This window comes from Struthio camelus, chromosome 2 (assembly GCF_040807025.1).
Source record: "Struthio camelus isolate bStrCam1 chromosome 2, bStrCam1.hap1, whole genome shotgun sequence".
NCBI classification, from domain to species: Eukaryota; Metazoa; Chordata; class Aves; order Struthioniformes; family Struthionidae; genus Struthio; species Struthio camelus.
The window spans coordinates 25,487,548-25,505,832 of record NC_090943.1 but is presented as its reverse complement, the minus strand read 5'-3'; the positions used below and the strand labels follow the sequence as shown (position 1 = coordinate 25,505,832).

The window sequence follows — 18,285 nt, the reverse complement described above, 5'->3', positions numbered from 1 at the left end:
CACCATTATTTAAGAGACAACTTCTTATTATTAATGTAGTCCATAGAAGAAACTTAATAATAAATAAGATTTCTTAGAATTTGAGTTTTCCTTTGTACTAATTGTTTTTATTTAAAAAATAATCAAACTCCTCTTACTGATCCTTGGTGAGACATAGATTTTAAATTAATAGTTACATGAAAATGTTCTGTACGCACTACACTATAAATTTAACCTTAGAAACTTAAGTTCTTTCATTATTCATGTAAATAAGGTTTTTTTTAATTATATGAAAGTAATTACATTTTTAATTATAGAATATAAATATTTTGTTTTTCTATAAGAATATTTTGAAATTTCATCCAGTTATAAAATTTATAAGCTGAAATTAACACATATTTATTTTCAAAAAGAAAGTTGGATTACTTTTGGATTTTGTGCAAGATATAAATGCTGGTGTTCCACACTAAGAAATTAGACTGCACTGCATTGATTATTTAGTACTATGATTTACATTTTCACAAGTAAAAAGAGGTTCTCACTCTCTCTTTCTTCTCTCTCATTAGATATATATATTCTACACAAAGCTAGTACATCACCCAACTAGCAAACAAAATAAAATCAAAAAACCCGCAAGTATGTTCATGAAACAGAAATTACTTTGATTATCTTATACTGTTACGCCATTGGAGACATTACTGTTCTTGTCTTCCATTTTTCGGGGTTAAAAACAGATGCCAGATTTCTTTTTTGACTCAAAAACTAACATTCAGCATTAACATCTAGATATAACAAGAAGTGCATTCCTCATGTTTCAGCTAGAGAATTTGTTGGTTCCAAAAGATTATTCATGTCTTTAACATTTCAAAGTTTTTCTTCTATGCTTGTACTTTTGAAATATCACTTAGAAGATCATTATTCTGAAAGCAGACTAGTAAGGTCAGGGGCTTTTTTTGCCAATTGTAAAACTTAAATAAGAATTGTTACCATGGGATCATGAAAGCATGTATGATGATGCAGATAGTAACCTTAAGGACAACCCAGTAAGAGAGTCTGGTTGTTTATCCTGAAGCTATTGTGACTGCCATTCCCTCCTAGACAGACTCAGACACTAAAGAAAGCACTTTGCCTTAGGCTTTAAGGCCCAGCCAAAGTCTTAGTTGTCCTACTGCCAAAGCAGGTGGCTTTAAGCAAAAAGGCACATTCTCAAAACACCCACTTAGTTGATTGCTGGCCCTATTGCTCCTGACTGTGGGAGGTTAGCTATGTTTTCACTACAGTTTCCTGGCTATCTCAAGCATCTCCTCATGGGAGACGATGACTCTGCTGAAATGGCCGCATTAAGGAACTAGGTAACTCTTCCTCAAAACTATTTAAAATTCAGGTAACTCAAACTCACAATTCATGAACTGGGCTTTAAGCACTGTCATGACACCGCATACCCTCCCATCACCTCTGCTACCTGTGGAGCCTGATCCAGGGCTCCCTTTTCCCAAGTGAGGGAAAAAAAGTCTTCTCAAGTGAGGGATCAAAACCCACGCTAAACACTTGAGAGAGGCAGGGTGTAAGCCACCCGTGGGAGCCCCTCGCAGTTTTACTGGCTATCCTGGGAATCCTGTGTTGATGTAATGTTGTAAGCACATAAGCATGTAACATTGTCTTGCCCTGCTCCAGGAGCCTGAGATCTTAACTACGGCAATTGTCAACACACCTGAAAGGTCCGTGCTGCCCCAACCAATAGTGCAGCACCTAAGTACCGTTACGGAAATAGCCTTTTAGGATCACTGTATACCACTGCTCATCACAGGCTAAAAAGAAACCCACAAACACTGGGAAAATAGAGTTTTCAGCTATTTTAACAAATATATGGTGCAGAGATACCTTAAAAGCGATTTAAAGGCAGTTAGGTCTTTTCACCTATTTCAGTGGGGTTAAGATTTGACCCTTATTATTTTTATGTGTGGATCAGGTGAAAATTCTCCACCTATCCTGGTCTTTAGTTACAGAAGGCCTTTATACTCTAAAGTAATTGTGTGCATCAGTGATAGTATTTATTAATTCCCCAACACACTGTAATCTCTTCTTAAGCAGAATACTTTCAGACCTCTCAAAACTATTTTGCACTTTTGTTCAATAAAAAACTATAGAAAAAATGACACATTTCGTATTCTACTGATGACAAAGTCAAGCTCAACTCTTTCATCATGACTTTTAATCATGTGAAAGTCTAGGACTGAGCTGCAAAAAGGATGCTGCTCAATGTCCTTCAGAAGAAATAGCTTTCACTCTGCAAAGCTTTCACTCAGAGGCAAAGACAACTCAGAGGCTTTCTTGGGAGAAATATGGCATCTGAGACTGAGCTCCATAGTTTCTCGTCTGAGTTTTGCAGCGATACAAGATCCCTCTTTTGGATTGAATAAGAAACACTCTACTACATCTGGAGATCTTAACCCATTATGTTTTGAATTTTTCCTTCTATGTTCAGATTAACTCAGATCTAAAACTTAACATAAGGACAGATTACTAAACCTATCAAGGCACGGTACTACTTACACCAGATACTGCTTCACTCAGACAGTGCAAAAAAAAAAGAATATAAGGCAAGCCTAATTCACCATGTGCTTGCCCAGGAGAAAACCTGGCTCAAGAGGGTTTTATTTTTTGAGCTTAGGGAGACACAATACTCACACACAGAAAGATGGAATCCAGGATGTAAAGATCTCCCAGACAAATAGCTACACTAATCACTTTGTTGATTTTCAATTTTTCTTACTCTGAAAATACATGTAGATTTAAAAATGTAAATGTGGAAATTCCTGACAAACACAATACTACACGATGCCAATCAAAGAGGAAATGAAATGTATATGAAGCAGAAGAAAATTCCTTGTGACATTATACTGAAGGGAATGATAAGAGGGCATTATAGAAAGAGATGTGTTTTTGAAAGTTATGAGAATAAGACATTAAAACCTCACAGATGGATGACAGATGACAGAAAATAAAATTAGGTGTACACTAATCTAACACAATGTTAGGTTGCTGTTATTGCACTATGACTAGGGTATGGCATATGAAAAAGCTGAAGTGCCCAAACTGGAAGTGGCAGTAAATTATGATTTACACGATTCACTGATTCATTCTGTGTCCTTGGGCAAATTGTTTAAGGACTAGTTCTCAAAAAGTCAGACATGCAATCATGCATGTGAAAATGTACTCCTATTTGCACACATACTACATGATGGAGGGCAAATTGCCATGAGAAAATGGCCAGTCATTCACCTGAGTTCGGTGAGATTTAACTTGACTCAAAACCCAGGATTTGGCACACTACATAGATTACAGCAGAGGGCAGTCACAGGGGCAGGCTATGATGTTAAATACATATAGGTAACTTTTGTTTCAAATATTTCTAGTTTTTCAAGGAGCGTCCCTACTTAGGTACTCCTCAGTTCTTCCTTCTATTAAAGATGGTTGAGTGTCCGATCATTCCCTTACCATTTTGAATATGATCCAAGTTTATATTATACATACAGAGAGAAATATATCTGCTCTAGAGATCAGGAATAACATCAGTGTGCACCAGAACTTGATAATCATATAAATGAAGTCAATAACATCATTACCTGACAAAGCAAAAAAAAAGTTTGATGGCACAGGAGGGTTTTTCTTTTCCTTTAAAGGTCTTAATGGAAATTATTATCTGTATTTGGTGTCTGCAACTGCAATTATGACGTGTTGTACTCTTAGAAAGACCTTTACCTACCACAGGGCTTTGAATCACAATATTAGCAGTAATATCTTGTTTTATAGGGGTCAAATGAAGCTGACTATATGCAAAGTCCTGTCAAATTGCCACAGCTAAGAAGATGAAAAAGTAGAAGAAAGTTTTCTTTTCATTGGTTTTAAGCTAATGGTGTTCACAAATCACACCAGATGAACGGAACATACTGCCTTTCTAATGTTACGAAGTTGTTACTGACTCAAATTATAATTGAGAAGGGTTAGTGTAACCCCTATGGTGTCCAGTTAGTTGAAAATTATCTTTCCCAGGAAGAATTTGGAGTTCACACTTAGAAACTCTCTACTTTTGCAGAATGTACGTGCATATTTTATTTTGCGTACTGTTAATTTTACGCTTAAATGCTGTAGTCCATTTTCTTTAACAAGCTCTGCCCCCAGGAGCAAGTTGTCATTAACTGTTAATTCTAAACCCATGAGCATCTTTCTCTTGAGCATTTACTGGAGATTTCAACTTTAAATGCTTTTAAAATCACATTATGATACAGCCTAACAGTGCTAATTTTGTGCTGGTTAGTTGGCAAGGTATGTCAACACCAGGTTTTGATGTACCATAATGTGATTTTGGAGCACTGGAAAGGATCTAGGCGTGCTGGAATTGGGTCTGACAAACTAATACTGATTTGGGGGTACATGAACCTGGTTCTGGCCATGTATTTGAGTGTATTAATGCATCCTTCCACCCAGGCTGATTAACTTGGGTGGTTCTGTGATTAAAACCCCAGGTTCAGAAACAGGGAATTCAGATTAAGGTCCACACTATGATAGAGAGCTTTTGAAAAAAATGAATTGAAAGGGAAAGGTAAAGGCTTTTTAAAGATTCATTGGTAAATTGTACCCATGGGTCCTAACGATGGGTTGTTCCTCTTCGTTTGGTGTGGTGAGATAATGCTCTTCTCTCTTAATCTGCCGGAACGACTGGTTCCCAAAATTAAATCAGGTATATGGAAAACAGTCCAGAGGCAGAAGTGGCAGAAAACGAGCTTACCTTTGCTATAAAGAAGGATAAGGGGTCCATTGGAGGCTCACTGTTACATATGAGTATGCAAAATTCTTCCTAGCCACTTTTCTGAGGTGGGTGCAATGTTTTTGGATTGGAGAGTAGAATATCATTCATTGCAACCATTTATACAGTTGTGGCATCCTGGTTGGAGCTGATGGGTAGAATTTATTTCAAGGCTGGGAACATCACAGTCTTTTTACATAGATGCATAAAAATTGATGGCATTTTATATGTGCTACCATCTGCTTTTTATAGTTTTTTTTCTTTGCTGGATGTTTTTATTTTAATTTATTCCCCTTGGGGAATTCATTTCTTTAATGTTGAGCTGCTTCATAGAAAGAAAAAAAATTATTGCTGTGCATATAATACAGCTAAATTATATAGCTAATCATACAATATGGCTGCTCAAGTGGTTCTTGTTTCTGTTGAGAAGGTAAATAAAAATAAGATTTTTCAAAAATAACTGAAATGGCCTGATTTTCAGAAGCACTGACCACCCTAAATCCCACTGTCTACTGGGGAAATTTTGGGCAGCTCCAAGAATCTATCCCCTGATTGCTATTTATGGGGAGATTATTGACCTTGTTGACATTATTCACCTTCTCTTTCAGCTCAGAGTACACAGCGCACCTCACAATCAATTTCTCTCTCATATTTCTGCTCACAGTAGCAGGCATTATTGCCTGATGAGAACAATATAGTCGAACTACACCAACGTCCTCCAAACCTTGAACCTGTGCCCAGGCTGTGAGGCTGGTGCCTCCACTAATTAACTATTCTAAATTTAGCCGTCAACATCAATTAGGAAATCCATTGTCTACAAATATGTGACCTGATGAAAGGAGACAGGGAAAGCATCTAGGACCAGGGAGGTGTAAAGCACCAGCTTTAGGTTTTTCATGAGCTTGAGCCTCATCAAGATAGTGAAAGTTAAGGATGCTCGGTTCTTGGTAGGATGCAGTGCAACACTCCCTTCCCACTTCTATTGCTTAAATTCTGACTTCTGATAAGTCCCTTCTATTGTCTCACCCTGTAAGTAAATAGCAAAGGAAACAGAGAAGACAAATGCGTAAATCTCTGCATTTTCTACTAAGCAACCAGAGGAGAGGTTCGATATCTCACACTGGGAGGAGAGGTTCAATATCTCACACTGGGACCCAAGAGAATCGCCATGTTCATTAAGTCTCAACTAACTTGGGCACCGTAACAGGAGTGGACAACCAGTCCACAGTAGGCTGCAAACCACATCTCAGATCCTCAGAGAATACTGAGGAATGACTCTGCTCCAAAATCCCTCCTGCCCCAGCTGCACCACCATCAGTTAAAGAACAAGCCAGCTCCAAGCTAGCTCAGACTATCATCAGCCTTTGAGATTCATGTGTAGATGTATGTACGTGTTAATGGGAAGAAAGAGTGAATGATTCCAGACAGAGAGACACCATGAAGCAAGACTTTAGCAAGGGCTTTGACACAGCCTCCCATGGCATTCTGATAGCCTGATGATGATAGCCATATCTCAGACTGATGAGATACGGACTAGATAAGCGGATGATAAGGTAGATGAAAAATTGGCTGGACGATTGGGTTCAAAGGTTTGCCATCAGTGGCACTAAATCCAGCTGAGAGCTGGCTACTGGACATTACTCAAGGATTGATACTGGGGCCAGTATTGCTTAATGCCTTCATTAACGACCTGGGAAATGGGCTGAAGTGCACCCTCAGCAAGTTTGTTGATGACACCACACTTGGAAGGAATAGTCAATATAGTGGGGAGTAGGGCTGTTATCCAAAGAGACCTCAGAAGGCTGGAGAAATGGATTGACAGAAACTATATAAAATTCAACGAAAGGAAATGTAAAGTCCATGCAAAAAGTACAGGTTAGGGCTAACTGGTTAGGAAGGAGCTTTTCAGAAGAGGACTTGGGGACAACAAGTTGAACCTCAGTCAGCGGTGAGACGTTGTGGCGAAGAAGGCCAGGTGCATGATGGGCTGTGTCAACAAGAGTTTAGCCAGCAGGATGAGATACATGATTATTCCCTCCTGTTTGGCACTTGTGATATCACATCTGGAATATTGTATCCAGTTATGGGCTCCTCAGTGCAAGACAGACTGATAAACTGGAGGGGTGCAATGGAGAGCTACGAGAGATGGCCAGGGGACTGGATCATGTAGCACACAAGGAGGGGTTGAGAGCTGGGTTTGCCTAGCCTTAAGAAGAGAAGACTAAAGAAAAACAAAAAAGCAGTCTTTTGCTATATAACAATGATGTAACAGAAAGCACAGAGAAGACACTTTTCAGAGTTGCACAGGAATAGGATGAGAGGCAATGGTCACAGGTTGCAGCAAGGCAAATGTTAGGAAAAGAATTGTGCATAGTGAGAGTGATTAAGCACTGGAACAGGTTGCCCAGCAAGGTTGTGTAGTCTCCATCCACGGAGATATTCAAAATCCGGCTGGACAAAGCCCTGAGCAGCCTGCTCTAGCAGACCCTGCTTTGAGCAGGGGGGTTGCACTAGACAATCTCCAGAGATCCCTGCCAACCTAAGCTAGTCTCTGGTTTTAAGAGAATTTTTGACTCTTCAGTGACATTTGCTCTCTACTCTACTCCAGGACAATGTACTTTTATCATAGTCACTCAGAAGGGGTGGTGATATTACATGCTAATCTTTAAAACAGAATTTTGAAGTTTGTAGGAAACTATTGTTGGTCAGGATATTTAAAATATCTCATAACATAGCAAAATTGTGTAATTGGTTGCAGTAGCTACACTGAAATTTATAAAAGATATAGAGTAATTTAGCAGTGTCTCAAAATTAAAAAAAATGATTTGTTATGAAGGTCTCACTCGTACTAAAGCAGTTCTCAACTGATTGAACAGTCAGATTCATCTATCTAAATATGGACTTTTTAGATAGGATTGTTAGATGTTTTCTTTATAACGATACAAAAAAAAACCCTGTCAATTTCTAAGCTTCTCAACTGTGTAAAATAACTTTGTCATGAGCTCCCAACTCATGGAGCTCTAGTACTAGATGACATATAAAGTTATTAAATTATTTGTGGTGGTCAAAACAATGGAAGACAGTGAGGATCTCAAAGAGAGGCTAAAAATTGGGAAAGGAGAATTGAAACAAGATCAAATTAAACTTAACATGTATAAGCATAAAATAACACATATACAGAGAACTGAGCTGTCTTTGATAATGTCAGTATACATCAGGATAAAACATGATCTCTCCCCTTCCAAGAGGAAGTGCTGAGAGATCATTGTGGATTATCATTAACATGCTTATAAGACAGGTACAGATGTAAAGAACTTAGTTTAAGCAGCTACTATACTCACAAACAAGCTTTGCTGAGGCAACCTTTCTCCGAACTCCATCGCCTCTTGCATCCTGAATCACCATGAAGCTCAAACTCTTTCCATTCATTTCTGCTGCCTCCTACTCATCAAGGATTTTCAGCAGCAACAGTTACTAAAGCTTGGGCATATTTTTCTCCATCATAAGATTCTCCTGTTATCCTACTCTTACTACAGATGAGCTTACAAACGTTTGGGACAAAGGACTGTAGTAGAAAGTCATTTGTGTATTTACTAGTTCAATGTGCAAGGTTGTCTGTCTGATGTGATCTTCTTCAAATTACCTTGCATTTACCATGTGGTGAAAGTTTTCTTACAGTCAATAGTTTGCATCAGCTACTTCATAGTAATTTCCCATATATATTCTTACCTGGGGTAAGTGCAAGGTCATTTAAATTGACCTATACATTCATATCTACTTATGCTTAAAATAGAGAGTTTTTAAACTATTTTCCTAACTGCCATAGCCTAGATTCAGGCTGTGCTGGATTTCAATAAATATATTTTTTTCATGCATATGCATTTCTTTTCACTGACACATTCACAGAATGGATTCTCACACAAACTATTCTTTCCACTGTATTTCCAATGGCTCTTCTCTATTTCTCATCTCTTTACAAAGCCTGCAACTATTATCTCTTGTCACTTACAAAAAAGCATAGCTTTGACTTACTTACATTTATTTTCCTCATGCCTTTTCAGAGAATTCTCTCCCATGTTTGGCACCACAATCCTTTCATTCAGATACCTCAGAAATGCAATTGTCACTCCCTGAGGTCACAGGTGAAAAGAAGAACAAATTATAATTATTTGCTCATTCAGTTGCTGGGGGTGATCCCCCTTATGTGGGACAATGGCTATTAAGACGTGAGATATGTTCCATAGTATTCAAATAGGCTCTGTGTGGCTTTTGCCTGGGTGAAAATAGGAGTGGAAGGAAATAATAATAATAATAATAATGATAATAATAATAATAATACAGTAATCAATGTCACACCTTAACTACTTTCCCCTCATCTAGAATTTACACAAGTATTCCTGTAATTTATCTTCATTAGCCTAACCTACTAATAACACGCTTCATATATTCTGACTTTTAGTGCAGATGATATTATTTCATGATGTGTTCATCAAGCCTGCATTGAGATTTAACAGCTGAGTACTCAAGAAAGTCTAAAATGTATATTGTGTACAAATCACAAGGACACGAGAAAGGAAACTACTGAAACTACTATGTGTCCACACATAGATACTGCTTAAAACAGAAAGCTTGAAACAAAGCGGATAGACAACAAAGCTAATGCATATTTTTCATGGACTTTTTGGTTTCCTTCAAGTATAAGAACTGAATTTTATTGTTTTGTTGAAGGACACTGTAACAGCCAAAACAATATTTAACTTCCAGAATGAGACTTGAATGTGATATGTATTTTATTTTTAATCTCTGCAGATCAAACATTAATCATTCTATCCATGTTTGAACGGATAAGAAAGATCAAACAATAGAGCAAAAGGACACTGAGGGCAAGACCTTTCAGATAAGTTTGTGAATATACGAGTCTGTAAATATTGATGTTCTTTGCAATAAAAAACATTCCTATCAATTTGACTCCAGGGAGCAGGAAAATTAAACCAGATTTCACAAGCCTTCCAGCATTAATTGAATAATGAGATCAATTAGCAAATCCACTAAATTATTAAGTAAGCCTCATGCATATAACCACATTATCTCATCCCTTCCTCATTCCTCCCTGTGGTCAATAAAACTTGTCAAGGTAATTGAACCCCTGTTCTAGCAGAACCAGAAGTGACCATTCTTAATATGTAAGAATCCACAGAAATGGGATTTCAAGGGTAGCAAGTTCATGAACATCAGCTGAGTTTCTTCCCAGTAAAAGTACAAAATTTGCCTTGCACGTCCTAATGTTACTACCACAACAGAGTACAAGCTTTGATATGTTCTCTGTCAAGCTGGCTATATTTGTCCAAATAATGATGTCTTTACACATTCAAAGTTCCTGTTAACAGAACTGGGGCTTTTGCCTGGCTATGTTATGAATAAGGATTTTGAATTTGGATTTGTATCCCTTCTGTGGGGCTCCATCACTAAGAAAAGCATATGCTGTCCTGAGATGTGAATCTCTTTCAAGGAATGTGAATTCAGCTCTCAGATACATGAGCACAATTTGCTGAGAGATTGGTGGGAGCTGTAGGGCTGCCAGTGCTTTTGGCCACCCATGGCTGGAGGCTTTCAGGTCTCTGTTAGGAAAAGGGTCCTGTCTGTTGACCATTCGTCCTTCCCAGTTTTTATGAGGACCAGTCAGGAAGGACTTTTTCATGCAAAAGGACTTTCTTTTTCTTGGCCTGGGATGGAGGAAGCTTTCCTGACAGCTTTTCCCTTTTTTCAGGCACTGAGCTCTTCTGCCCGCAGTTGGTTTTGCAGCTTTTACACTTTACTTTTGTCTGCTAATGGGGAAGGGAGAAAATGAGAAACCATTGCTTACTGGGACTCAAGAAACCACTTGGTCACACAAAGGTAGGGAGAAGTCAGTGCACGTGGGAAAGGCGCTGAAGTCTGTATCTAAAGAGAGCAAAAAAGCTAAGGTAGACGGGACCAGTAAAATCTGCGTGTTGGTATCAGATTGGGACATTCCAGTTCATGCTAAAATGTGTGAGGAGTGTTTAAATGGGGAGGGAGATTTCAGGGAGTACAAGGGCAAAGAACACAGGGATAAGAGGCCTTTGTGGGAATGTAAGGTTAAATCACAAGAAAGAGTCTCTATCCATATGCAAAAGCTTCTGCCCTGTCAGCAGATAGGCTGCTAAGGTCTTGTCTAGACGGGAGTACAGCCCCAGGTGCAGCTTGTAACAAGCATAAATTCTCCTGTGCAAATGGTGGTCTCTGCAGTTTCTACTCAGGGTTGCACTGGGTTACTGTGAAATTGGAGGCAATTTCCAACCTAGAAGAGGATCAGCTTTGTACAAATTAAAAAGTATCTGCTTTTTTCCAAAGATGTTGCTAGGTGGGCAATTGTAGCTAAGTGGCTGAGAGTAGAATTAGCCTCTAGGAAAAAAATTAATTAAATTTAAAATTATTATTTAAATTTATTGGTCTTCTGCAATTGTAGGCAATACAGGGAGAGCTCTTTGAATTTACATTAAAACTATGCTCATTCTTTAAACTAGTCAAATTTAATTGCATATTGTACTTTATCATGCAAATAACTGTATTTTCTTAATATGTGCTGGGAGAGTGAGGGAGAATATTAGTTCAGAACTTCCAATTAAGCAGAACAGATGAGAATCGATGACATCTCGGAAATAATTTCAGCGCAGACAATATTGGAAATTCAATGCATTCAGTAGCTCTTAACTTTCCAAAACAAGCCATTACAAGCGCAAGCCACATTGCACATCCCTGGAATCTGTAAGAAATCCACCGACAGAAAGATATTATCACTGAAGTTCCCTATATTGAGTCATACGTTTCATTAAATGCCTTAAAATTCTACTGTCGAGTGCCTCACTATCACCATGGTGGTCACTCTATAAACGTTATAGAGAAATATAAATTTGGAATCACTCCACATCTGTACTTGTGTAACACTGTGAACCTGGCCCTATCTCTAGTCTGCACTGAATGAAACCTGATAGCAGAGCAACAGCTAACAACCAGCAGCAGCGCTCTAGAACGTGAGCTCAGTGTACCAATGTGTTGGTGCAGCTCTGCATTTTAATTTTTATTTCCCACATGTGCTGGACAGAAAGAAATTGACAGTGATGTATTCATTGGACAGGAAAAATACTAAAATTATGACCTCTTTCGATTCAATTGACTAACAGAATTGATTTTCTAATGGAATCTGAAGTGAGTTTCATTTGATTGACATCAAAGGGGAACAAACGTTGTCACTGTACTAAGAAGAAAACAAAGAAAATGGTAATCTAATTCTGAAAGAGGAAGTAGTGTATTATAGAAGAGATGAGATCTCTAGTGTGTGCATTCTGAAGGTGTTGTTTTTTCAGATTTCTGAAGAAATCACCATCTTCATTTTTTTTCTAAATTTATGGAAGTTCCTCTCTTGCTTGGTGCTCGTTATCTTGAAGAGGGCAGCAGAGTTCCAATTATCTAGCAGGTGCTCTGCTGACAGGGGCAGAATGAATTTTCCTCCATTTCCTTAATCTGCAACGTAAATAGTTGCTTTTTCTGTACCCAATACATAAATAGTTTTATGTGATAATAATAATAACTCAAATTTCATTTTAGTCTTATATCACTGGAAAGGACTTGTGGAAGGGGGGCTATTTTATGACATTTTAGTAGCCTTAATATGTAAATATCATCTCATAATCTATTTTATATTTTTATTAATTATATACCTTAGAACTGGGCTAAACAAAACTCTTACCACACTTTTGATAAAAATTCACAAACAAAGGAGAATATTTCTTCTTTCTTTTTCCGTTTCTTGGGAATGTTTTCTGAAAGCAAAATACATCGTACTTCCAAGCACAATTGTGTTTTCAGAAAAACAGTCGTCTTTTTTTTCAGAAAATTTTTCAAGAAATTGAAGAGGTTATCTGTATCAAACCAAAAAAAAATCAATGTTTCAAAAATCAAAAGAAAGTCTTTTCTCCTCCAATTTTTAAATAATTTACTCAAAAGCAATAAAATGAGTACCACCCCAAAAATGTCAATGAGAAAGAAAGCCATACTATGATAAATTAGCTGTTCTAAAGGGATGTTTTCACTGAAAATGATTTTAGTGATAAAATGAGAACATTTTATCTTTGTCCTTAGAGCTGGTCAGTGCAGCACTACTGAGTAAGCTATAGGCCTGTGACTATGTAGAGAGAGGTTATACACAATAACAACCTGCACATTAAGCAGGCAAGCACATCAGGAGCTTGCTTTAAATTCTGAACTCTGACAGTAACCTTTTTTAGTACTTTAATTCTGGGTAACAGCAATCTGTTTGAATTGAAATACATATTGCAAATATCTGCCACAGTCTATCCCCTGGAGTTCTCTTCCGTCTCCAAGGGGAGCCTCTAGAGCCAAATAAACTTCCTCCTGGTTCAGCATCGGAGTATGTCCTGGAAAGGGCGCTGGGGTGTTTAATGAGTGCTGTGTGCATACTTGTACAGCACAGGCACAACTGTAATTACAGGCATCCATCACTAAGGAATCTCAATGCTTTGATTTAAAGAATTCTTGCTGAAAAAGGACACAATGAAATTATTATATGACAAAAGAAGACAAAGGGAAAGTATGACGGGTAGGTTTATCTTTCTGAAATTTCATCATTTGTAAGCTATGCATCTCAGTCAAATTTATTTGTCTAGTCTCCCGCTACAATCAACGAAGTCACGGAGGCATCTCCAGAGAAGAGTCATCCTACTTCTCTCGGATGTTTCTTGGGACAGGATGAATCACCTACTGGATGTGCCTTCCTCTCTCTGCCAGATGTAGAGGCAATCTCAATAACTAGCTCCAGATGGGGATGTAATGCCTAAAAGCTAATGTCACGTGAAGTGAACCCCATGTTAGGTTTATTGCATTAATTTTCATTAAAATATTATACTCTACCCTGGCTTGTGTCCAATTTATTAACAGAAGTAGGGCTAGCTAGACCATTGAGGAAAACACAACAGAAGTCTCAGAGCAAATTAAACTCCCTAAGGAAATTAAACTTTCTCCTAGGCTTCTGGTTTACTTATGGGTTTATTTACAGGTTTGTGAACCTATGCGTCTGTCTGTCTGTCTATCTTCTGTTCTGTGTAACCAAAAAATCCCTAGAGCAGCAATCTCTGGCTGTACAGCCTTCAGAAATCTCAATGTCTTTGTACACTAAAACAAAAAAATTAGATCACCAGAATCTGCCATTCTGGCTACCTACCAATGTTTTGCAAGGCCGTGGAAGCAATGTGGTCATTTTTTAGGGCACCCACCCTGGCTACCTGTTCCTGTGTTAGTGAAGATGTTGCTGCCTCCTCTAGGTGATGGTATCACTGTTTGTGCTGCATCAGCGAAATGCTAGAATTTAAAAAATCATCAAGACAAGTTATTCTTCTATCTCAGATATTTCAGTGATCAAGGTTGCAGTGCTCCACTGAGGCAGCTGCAAAGGCATAATTGAGGGAGGTGGAGTGGCTTGGAAACAGAGGTCTGAGGCCCAAAGGGAGGACAGTTTTTAGCTTGCTTTACTGCTGGAGGAAGATTAATGTTGCCATGTATGCTGAGCTGCACGTATGATCCTTGTTACTGGTTACCTGGCATGCTAGGCTTTTGTAGGTGAGCAGGGACCTTTTATTTGAGGTGCCATTACCTAGACCCAATTACACTTATCCTGCGGTTCCTGCAGCCTACATGTCTAGTTTTAGGGTGCCCTGTGACCAGACCAAACATAGTCACCTGAGTCAAAGTTATGAAATCACCTTCTCCTACTTTACTTGGCTTCAAAAATTTTTGAAAGATAGCTTTAGCCCAGAGGGGCCAGTATCTTTTATCCAAATACATCTACATTTGACATAAACACCATAATGTGTTATGGTTAATATGACAGAAATACGATCAGGGACTCACACTTCATCTGGATCCAGTCTGTCTTGCCAGGAGATCTGATGGCGAACGAGCCCAGTGCTAATAAACCATGGCCTTCAGGGCTGCCTTTTGACCTTGGTATGCTCTCAGAGGAATGAAGAATGAACTTCCCGTTGACTCTACATGGAGCAAAATCAGCCAGCTCATCCTGACCCCCCATCACCAGGCCAGCTGCAGCCAAATTCACTTTGCCAGAAGCCTCTGTTTTAGCTAGTAGTAGACTCATTAATTTGTCTGAACGATCAGCTGGGTAAGAGCCACAGCAGAAACAAAAATGAGGCTGACTTTTATATAGTGAAAGATCTCCACAAGGTTACAAGTTTTCGTTTTTTAACGGCTATAAACCTCTTTTATTTAACCTTTGAGATTTTCTCTGACGCGCTAGCTTGCTCTTTCTCCTGCTGAAAACCCTTAAACTAGCTCTCCCCAGTAAGCGACAGGGACCATTTTGGAAGCTGAGGTATTTCTTAAAGAAGAGAAATATGAGTAAGGAGTGAACTTCCATCATAACACCAGTCTGTGCTTCTTTAGTGCCTTCTATCCAAAAGTCCCATTATGCTGGCAAGGCTTTGCAGTGCACAGTATATTCTGGCTGCTCTCCCTTTTGTCCTTGACATGTCTCTTATATGGTGTGGACCAGAGGGACTGATGAAGAGATAGCAACATCAGTCTTATGCCAGGTGCGGATTTCTCTATTCTAGGCAATCCTTTGCTGCACATTAAAAGCTGCTTCAAGGTCCCTTTATGTTCCTCAGGTGGACCTCAGTGCAGACTTGAATCTGGCCCTCAGAGAGTTTTGCATGATTTAAGCTCTGTGATTTGTGTCGGCTTTAGCAGACGTTGTTTGGCTAAAATCCGACATTCAGTTTGAAAGTTCATTCTGAATTTTGCTTTCATCTCCCTGTTCATTTGTGACTGTGTCCAAAGTCTAATTTAAAAGAATTTATTTTGTTCTCTTTCTCTCTGACACTTTTGAAACTCCAGTGGTTTAGTACTAAGTAATATAACTAAAGAGAGAAATAAGCCATACTGCTGGTTATGAGTGACTTGTATACTAAGCAATTGTACAAACTACCTGCAAAACATTTTGGTTGCTGCTGCTACAACTAGTAAAGATGACTGACATCATCAGGCAGTACTTAGGGGATTTATATTTTTAATTAGAAATAATCTGACACTTTAATTTATTAAAAACCACCCCATAAATCTCTTTATTTGCAGTAATTGATGATTCTCTCCTACCTCACTCATCTCATGTGCAGTCTGCATCACACCCAGGGAAGATATGAAAGGCTTTTTATCTATCAGCAAAAGGAATGCGCATCCTTGCACTGCACTGCAATGAAAAGAATGAATATATTTTTAAATACTAGAGGAAAGTCTAATATTTTCACATGTGCTGTAATTCCTCTTTCCAGTTTTAACAACATTACATTACATCAGAAATGTATTTGCTGCTTCCTAAACAGCTGGATGCATTCCATATATAAAGGACTTTCCAGCTGAAGGAGCTGATCCTGAAAAATCCTTTTTACATGGCATTTTTCCTAGTATGATACAGTGAACTACTTGTTACAGTAAGGCATTCCTAGAGGAAGTCTTAAAAGATAAATTGGACAAAACAGTGATGTAGAGATTAGTAAGGCCTTGAGCATAGCCAAAAGAGCTAGAACGTAAACACAGAAAAAGAGGGAGATGATCCTGAGGGCAAGGGCTTGGATGTGGGAACGGCTGAGAGAATTCGTCACCAAAACGTTTGTAGTAAAGTTGAAAATCCACAGAATTGGGTAGAAGGATTAAAAATAGAAAACTGAAAAAACAAATTCCCCTGAAGAAAAATATACAATGGGCAGTGTTTTCACAGCCAAACTTTCAATACGCCTTCCATCATTGTGCCTGCAATCATTCTAGCTACAGTTAATTGATGAGGTCATTTTACCCTGTAATCGTTTTGAAGTTTAGGTCATTTGTGCAGTGAAGTACTAGAATGCCATCATTACTGTCATCAGCACCTTTCTCATGGGCTGAAGTTACATCCTGGCTGACTGTGCACCTACAATTACAGAAAAAAAAAAAAAAATCTGAGCCCACACCTTTAAAATACAGGCTCACTTTTTGTTTTTTTGTTTGTTTTTGAATGGAAAGTAAAACCTTATTAAATTCCATATAAGAAATAGGCTTCACTCTGAATTGGATCCTGAATGAAGACCAGGAGATAGAAGACTTACTGACATAAGGCCAGCTCCCTTCATTTTCCATGCCTTCATTTCTCCCTGTTAGGTGCAGTTCTGTGAGTCCTTAAAGTTCACCAAATACAGAAGCAGCAGGGGTATTGTCAGACTTCTCATGTTTATTACTAGTATTTTATGTACGGTTCTATGAAGAACTAGAGACAAACCATCAACTCTGATTTTGGTAAGATGTCCATACAGTGACTTCTTAAGTGACACATACCCTGGCACAAAAGCCTTGAAGAGACTATAATGTCCTGTCACTAAACAACCTTGAATGCTCTATTTGTTCATCATCGTTTCTACAGTCTATTAGCAGAGGCTTCATTTACACTAAAAAGGGGATGAAGAAAGAAATCCAGCTTGAAAGAGCAGGAGAATAAGAGGACTTGTAAGGTATTCTAGCTACACGTGGTATAGTCTTTCTTTAGTTATAACTCTTTAGTTACAGCAATAATAAGAAAAATAAAGCATTATCACAGCTAAATACTTATCGGATAAAATAATTAAGAAAAACGAAGTTGGAAGATAAAGCCAAGAAAAGTTGACAGACTCCTTTTTAGACAAAGGAACAGAGAATTGTAACCTCAGAAAGCTGAGAAGAATAAGCCTAGGATCATGTTAGCAGAAAGAAAAGAGCTATCTGGAAAGGGTTGCAGCGGTCTGTTAACCAGTGCACCACAGCAGCTAAGGAGGAAATGCATCACTAGCTACAGTCTAGAACAGCATTTTGTTACTGTTTTATTTCTTTCTTTTATGACCTCTCTGACTGTATAATTAAAGCCTAAGCTTTTCGCTTTTGCTAGAGGCAACTGGCTTTATTTTTACCCATAAGCTTTTCTGCCGTTTGACTGAGCAAAGCTCTACAAGTGTAATGTTGTTGGTTTTCCAAAAGCTAAAGATCCAGAGAAAGCAGAGTGGACACGTCACCCTTTGTAGAGCCTGCCAACTGGGATGCATATCAGTCTCTTCAGGGAAAGTGTGTCTCCCACCTGGTTGTAAGAACCAGTTTGGAGATTTGCATTGCCAGTTCTGGCTTCCAAGGAAAAGCTTTTTCCTGTTGGAAAATAAGACTGTGAAAGACAGTTCTTTAGATCGAACTAAAAGCCCTTCTAGCCACCTATCCTGTCTCTGCCAACAGCCAGTAGTAAAGAGCAGAAAAAGTGCCTAGCTATCCCACCCCATAGCACGTTCCAACTTCCAGTGACCTGTAACTAAGGGGCTTCTGAGTCAGGTATGGTATCTTTGTTCCTAATAGTTGTTGATGGATGTTTCTTTCATGAATTTGTCAAATCCACTTTGTGT

The 18,285-nt window shown here is 38.5% G+C and overlaps 1 protein-coding gene across 1 annotated transcript in view; it reads right to left on the bottom strand.

Annotated features, from left to right (window-relative positions):
* ZNF804B (zinc finger protein 804B) overlaps positions 1-16,067 on the bottom strand; it is a 324,788-nt gene extending 308,721 nt beyond the window's left edge. Inside the window, exon 1 of the mRNA XM_068934732.1 lies at positions 15,992-16,067. Within this exon, the coding sequence (XP_068790833.1) occupies positions 15,992-16,018 (27 nt within the window). The 5' untranslated portion in view covers positions 16,019-16,067. The remainder of the gene's footprint in view (positions 1-15,991) is intronic.
* Between the last annotated feature and the right edge of the window lie 2,218 nt (positions 16,068-18,285).